This window comes from Centruroides sculpturatus, unplaced genomic scaffold, assembly GCF_000671375.1.
Source record: "Centruroides sculpturatus isolate CEXI.00-Female unplaced genomic scaffold, Cexi_2.0 scaffold1911, whole genome shotgun sequence".
NCBI lineage: Eukaryota > Metazoa > Arthropoda > Arachnida > Scorpiones > Buthidae > Centruroides > Centruroides sculpturatus.
In genome coordinates, this window is record NW_019386056.1 from 19,604 (window position 1) to 26,536 (window position 6,933).

A 6,933-nucleotide genomic window follows, 5' to 3' on the forward strand; every position below is an offset into this window, starting at 1 on the left:
GATGCAAATTTACGTTAATTTTGCACAACTAATACGGCAATTATTGATTTTAAACATTTCAGTTAATCCATTATACACTTCCTAAAAGAAACTCTTTAAGTTAATTAAGTGCTACTGATATGAATAAGAAAATTTCTTGTGTTTATATAGGGTTCACGCAGTACCAATCATGAAAGGCAGCTGCCCCGGGCCTCGCAATTTTAGGGGCCTCAATTTGGCAACTCAATATGTTAGACAGAATATATAGAAGGCAAAAAGTGATCTACTAAATTTTAACATTTATAAAATTAAATTCTAAATTTCTGTACGAGAAAAAAAAAACTTCTGTAAAATAATTAAATGTGATAATCCGAAAAATATTAAATTAAATACCATTGACTTTATTTTCTTGTCCACAACTTTATTTTAAATTTTGAAGGGCCTCTAAAATATTAGTTGCCCCGGGCCTGGCATTTTTTCTGAAAGGCCTTGGGTACACGAATATATATATTTGATCCAATCTTCTATGAAACGTGACTTCTAAATAATTGTGTCATTGCTATGGGTAGCTGCATACAGTTTTGAAGTGCATCTATTTTTGTCAAGCACTCCTGTTACTTCAATTAAAGTAGAGAAGACAGAATGAAAACCATTGGCTGCCTGCAAACAGTATAAAAAATATATTACTGTAAACTTTTTACTATTACTATGATAACATTTGGCTTTGTGGTATTTTTAAATATAAAAGCAAAAGGCTAGATTTGCCTAGACAACTGTGATCTTACCCGAATCAAGAAGTTCTTTTTCACGAAGAAAAATTCCCCAATGGATATTCCAATGGGTAATCCTCCAAATATCTTCATAAAGCAAACGACCTAACATTAAAAATTTTAATTAAAATATCAATGAAAATAAAAATTGTATGATATTATGAGAGAAATATAATGTATCATACCTTTAACTTGTATGTTAAGGTCAGAGGAGCAGAGAAATATTTTTCGACAGAGATGAAATTATTGTCGTATATCTGGAACAATATTATTACATTTTCATAAATAAAAAAAATCACGAGATGGTTTACGTTAATTTTTACTTACGATCGATGTTAAAGTCGACGCTACCCAGCAGGCTAATAGACTTAAACTTAATAATTGTAATGCAATTATAGCCATAAATAGGCGAACGATAAGATTCGTCTTAGCAAAAAGGACTCCGTACCAAATAAAGCAGGTTTCGTATACAAAATGTGTTTAAATGAGAGGCAAAAGAAGCTCCCATTTTTCGTTTACTTGTTGAAAAATTTCCCATAGTTCCATAAATTTTTCAATTAGATTTTGGAGGTAATATTTTGTCGCATTATTTACGATTTGTAATTCTGAGGAGATTTTAGATAATCTTTTTGATACGACTAATACAGTGAGCGTGCTTATAGTAAACATAGAGGCAATATGAATAAATGTTACCATAAACCAAATTTGGATAGTGACCAAACATGTAACGGCTCTAATTTTGTATTTATTTCCAATATTAACGTATGGCTAACCAATTAATGGTATTAAAACGGCAAACAAAGCGAGTAGAACGACTATGTACGAAAACGAAATCAGTACATATGGTTGAGCTTTATCAAGGCATTTTTCTTCATCTTCATACCTACTTTTGAGCACGGAATTATGGACATTCAACTTTTTTCTTTTCACGATGCTGAATTGCAAGGCAACGTAGTACAAAGAACAAGTTAACGGCAAGAGTTTAGAGTAAAAAAGCATGCTCTTCGAACACATTAAATATTCTAGCGCATGGGATATCGACCACGAAAATGATGGAAATAAATATTACAACGACCCATGCATATATTTCAATTATTCTTTCGTATGTGGAGAAAAGAGAGGCAGATATTCATTTGCAAGGTTCTATAAGGTTCAATCCGAAAATTTCACATACAGAAAGAAAAGGATCTAATTGCCTAACGAGACAAATGTTATCAAGATAAGATTCCATACAAATTTCTATAGTAGTATGTTACAATTACTCGAAAAATATTTCAAATAATACAAAGAATACTTTAGCAACGATTGGAAAATAATTCAATAAAATTTTCATTTTAATTAAAAACTCACCTCGCTCCACAAATTCCGAAATGTAATTAAAGTTAAAAGCTATTAGATCGAAAGAGATATGTAAAAAGTGTCTTCAAATATTATCTTGTAATTTAATCCTATTTAAATGAACCTCCAAATAGAAAAAAGTTATTTTTTTAACGAGGTAACATTTTTACTGCCTAACGTCAATGTAATGCTGTGGCATAATGCCATATTATTGTATACGCGATAATCATAAGTCTAGTAATAACAATTCTTTCTTGTGTTCTTTGTCTTCTCACTTCTTTGTCTTTCCACTCTTCACTTCCTGTTTGTTGGGGGGGGACATCGACGAGAACGAGGCCAGAGAGGGAGGATTGGCCCTGAGGCAGAGAGGGAGAGAAAAGGGTCACTCTCGAAGTAGACGAGGAAGTGAGCAGACGGGCATCTGGGACAGGATTCATTTTGGAGAGGAAAAGGACAGCGGATGATCGATCCATCGAGAAAATTACGGAGAAAGTTCGAATCAAGAATCGTTTGCGTCTTCAGGCTGAATTATAGTTTCCCCCTCCCACAGAAGGATATCACATCCGAATATCCTGGGTACCCTTTTTTTTTTCTAACTTTTCTATACGTCTTCCTATCTGTGCTTACTATCGTCTTTCCATAGTTTAATCTTAGTTCGTAAGGTAGTTATAACCATAATAATTAAGTTAGTAATTGTATTCTATTGTCGCGAACCTTCATTCGATTGTAACACCACGTGCATAAGACTTTTGTCTCCCGTTGTACGCGAGTGAGGTCGAGTAGGAATTCTGTGTACTCAATTTCTATTACCCCATAAAATTATAGTGGGCGCTTGTATATAAATTTTGTCCACGAATAAATCCTGTGTTTTCCTGTATTTTTTTTTTGTTGTCCATTCAGGGGTTCTTTGCACTCCATATTTTAACAATGCTTCGTGTTTATAGATTTACGTGAAGTGTATTCTTCTCTTCGATCAATTCTTTATACTGTTTAGTTATTTTCGAACGAATAACAATAATGAAATTCTTGATAATGAAGTCGTTCATTGATTGACATGCCAATATTTAATTTATCAATCGATACGCTAGAAATTTTAATGCAGTATTCAGTTTTCTCGAATATATTCCAAACAATCTACAGTAATATCTCGGTTTTCGTCGGTTTCAGTTTTTGTCGATTTTTTTCGCAAAAAAATTGCCTCGGTTTTCGTCGGTTGCCTCGGATTTCGTTGGTGTGCCCATGTGACCTCGCTGCAAATTTGTAAAAACAAAGGGACACCGACGCTTTTTCCTGCTCAGTTTAGCGTTGTTTCCTGTAGTGTGAACATTACTCTGCGCGTCTAGCCAAATAACTGCTGTATGACAGCCGGATGGCCGAGCGGTCAATGTGACAGCCTACCGCTCTGGGGGGGTCACTAGATCGACTGCGGAAGGGAAAAATATCCCTAGGAATTTTGCGTAAAGTGGTTCATCTGGATATGTCGGGCTTCGTCCCTTTCCACCCGGCAGCCCCATTGTGGGTCTGGCCGAACCCGTAATGGGCATGCAAAAAGAGGCCCTCTTAGTGCCCACAGGGCGGGAAAAAAGCCCTTCGAATGCCATGTTAAATGTTCATTTATTTACATTAGTCGTTTATATTCATTTTATATTCATTTCTTATTGTTTTTTAGTATTAAACACTATTTATTCTCTATAAAATGTGTTTTTATCTGTATGTTTGAGTGTCTAGAACGAATTAATTGGATTTACGTTTATTCATATGGAAATAATTGCATCGGTTTTCGTCGGTTTCTGATTTCGCCGATTGTTTTCGGACGGATTATCGACGAAAACCGAGGTATCGCTGTATTTGGGACAATATGATTAAAAGAAAATTAAATTAATTGAGCTGTAAAAAACACTGTTTATTTAAATCATTTTATTCTGCTTAATCAAAAATATTCACTGTGATATTTATTTTATAATCGAAATGCAATAACTAAGTATTTTTGGTCTAAAAAATATGCTATAGATTTTGTACCAGTTTGCACTACTGTATGTTATTGGGATTTCAAAATAAACCAGAATAAAAGACAATACGAAGACAATTAAGCTCAACTTACTCGTACCACTTTCCTGCGTTTATTTTATAGTTTTACTACAGGAAGATGTCGCAGAAAACGACCACTCGCGACTACAGTTTAATGGTTCGCGAGTGGTCCCTATCGACTGCAGAAAACCACATCATAAAAATTTAATTTTAAAATGAATTTCGTAGAAGCATTGTTATGGCTTTCATTACGCCGAAGAATAACGGCGTTGTTAAAACAGAATTTTTAGGATTTATCTGATTATAGAATATAAAAGCGAATGTCAATTTCACTTACATTATTAACGATTAAGAAATTACGAACTACGAAGATAATTTATTGGCATCAGATTTTAATCCATTTGAACATAACGTGGAGGAGCATGTCGTTGAACACAGTCCGAGGTGAATAAGCTTATTATTTTCTCACTACTGAAGGCGAATTATAATATCAGTATAAAAAATAGATACTAATATGTTATATCGAATAATAAACTGTATAAACTGTACTTAACATACTCATTTCTCTTTTTTTTTTTTTAATTCTCCTTTCAAGATTTTCTTAAAATATGGAGCAAAAGTATTCCAACGCATATTTTTCGATTCGGTTGTTATAAGTAGCACTTGGGTAGTTCCAAAGATATCATAAATTTTAAATTTCTGTTGTAAAAAGCTGTGTCGAAAAAATTGTTCTCAGTGTGTAATTCGCGCCAAACATACATGTGATCAGACATCACGTGCACCTGATGCGTGTGGTCGTCGTGTGTTAATCCTGTCGCACTATGTGAGTTGCATTCGACCACCGGCTACAACAATTTTGTGGGTGATATTGACCACGCATTATGACTGATAAGAAACACGAGTTCAGCGAGTGGTCCGTCTGAGTTGCTATCGTGTGTTTCCATATTAATTTCTTATTATCCACAAACAATCAGTTTTGTGTATTGTTTTGTTTTGTTAAATTACAGCAACGAAACACTTCGGCGATCTGCCTAGGGGATGCCTTCCGAAAAGACTTTTTAAGGTTAACTGGCTTCTTATACAGACGTGGAGAAAACCCAGAAAACTCGACCGTCTTGACGAGGCGCGAAACCACGACCGAACTCCCAGTATTCAGGGTAAGAACACCGGGTAGCCACCGGTGGGCCCCAGATAAGTCGGGCCCGTCCCTCACCACCCGGCCGCGCCATTTTGGGCCTGGCCGAACCCATAATGGACTTGCTAAAAAAGGTTCTCTTAGTGCCCACACGGCGGAAAGAGTCCAAGAAAACCAGAATTACAGTTAATTAACAATTTTTTTTTTATTGAAATGTTTTCGTTAACAAAAAAAATTAAAATTTTTAAATTTTTTTAAATTTTAAATTTATTAAATTTTATTATATTTCTACTTTTTATATAAAAATTTTTTATTTATTAGTTTTACGAGACAATTTTGTTAATCACGTGTTCTTGATAATTCTAAAACTAAATCTGGCAACATTGGCAACACTAATTAAAGAAACTTTATCCGCCAGAGAGCGCTTTAACTGCATAATACAAGTTTGTATTTTGAACATTTGGATTGAAATTGTATTAAATATTTTTGATCATATAAAATGTCGGTTAATGTTAAGAATACGTGCGGCTAGATAGCCAGATGGCACAACGCGCTGATTGGTCAGCTGAATGACGTCAACCCACCGATTTTGTGGTCGTCAGAACGAATCATGACGAAATAGATTATTTTTTTAGTTGTAATATGGAATGAGTATAAAGTGAAAATAAAGTATAAAGTTTAGCTCGCATGTTTTCTTAAATTTATAGGAATAATTTTAAAAGAGTTTACTGTACTTAATAAATTACTAAGATTATTTATTTTTTGAACATTTTAGCTTCATACTTGATTTTTATGCACCTCTGAACCAAATCATACACAATAGATTATTTTAATAGTGTGATTGGTGTTTTAAATTTACGTGCACAGATAATAAATAACAGAAAATTTATACTTTGTTACAGATATTATTCACAAAAAGTTTAAGAAAGGATGAAATCTATAATTAAGACAAGTCAGAATATTTTTTGAATTTGTCATATGCATTTAATATAGTTAGATGAAACAATAAAATTAACCAAGTTTTGTATACCTTGAAAGAGAAATTTTCACAAATCTTGCTTAACAAATTATAAAGTTTAAATGTAAAAGTTATTGAACAATTTTGAATAAAGAATATTCTCCATAGATTACTCTTATCAGAAATTTTTTAAAAATGCTTTAGTTAGAATTGACAGTTCTTTCTGTCAATAGACATTTTGTGTTTTTGAATATCAGTTCAAAATCTGTGTCTAAGAAACAATACTTTTCAAATTTACAAAAATATCATATAACTAGTTCTATCATGAATATATCTGTAAATATGTTTAATCAAATTTGTATGACCATTTTTCAAATTAAAAGTGCAGAATTCTTGTATAAATTATTTAACAATCAATAATACTGTATTTAAATTCCTTTGAATATGTTTTAAATAAGAATTTCCATATATTTCATCATGGAAATTGTTTATGAATATAAGTGTCAGGAAAAGGTAATGTTACATTTGTACTGTAATGTTTTCATAGTAAGCTATTTTTTTAAATCCTTTTTTATTTTTTGTTAAAATAACATTACCATACTAATGAATAACTATTTCTAGATGCCTTGTATGTGCTATATACCTGGTTGCGTAGGGAAATATAAAGTGAAGTGACATCCAATGTCTATATTTAAGTTTCCACAGGATTTGATTTAAAAAGCAAA

The 6,933-nt window shown here is 32.8% G+C and overlaps 2 protein-coding genes across 2 annotated transcripts in view; one reads left to right on the top strand and one right to left on the bottom strand.

Annotated features, from left to right (window-relative positions):
* Window positions 1-1,816, bottom strand: LOC111613361. Its single transcript, XM_023354708.1, has 4 exons — window positions 1,077-1,816; window positions 935-1,006; window positions 765-854; window positions 1-639 (listed from the first exon to the last, which is right to left on the bottom strand). Exons 1-4 carry the CDS (start codon window positions 1,149-1,151, stop codon window positions 520-522), a joined length of 357 nt encoding a protein of 118 aa, XP_023210476.1. The 5' UTR covers window positions 1,152-1,816; the 3' UTR covers window positions 1-519.
* A 471-nt stretch (window positions 1,817-2,287) lies between these two features.
* LOC111613359 (coiled-coil domain-containing protein 94-like) overlaps window positions 2,288-6,933 on the top strand; it is an 18,444-nt gene continuing 13,798 nt past the window's right edge. The window contains exons 1-2 of the mRNA XM_023354706.1: window positions 2,288-2,492; window positions 5,572-5,693. Of these exons, the coding sequence (XP_023210474.1) occupies window positions 2,288-2,492; window positions 5,572-5,693 (327 nt within the window). The remainder of the gene's footprint in view (window positions 2,493-5,571; window positions 5,694-6,933) is intronic.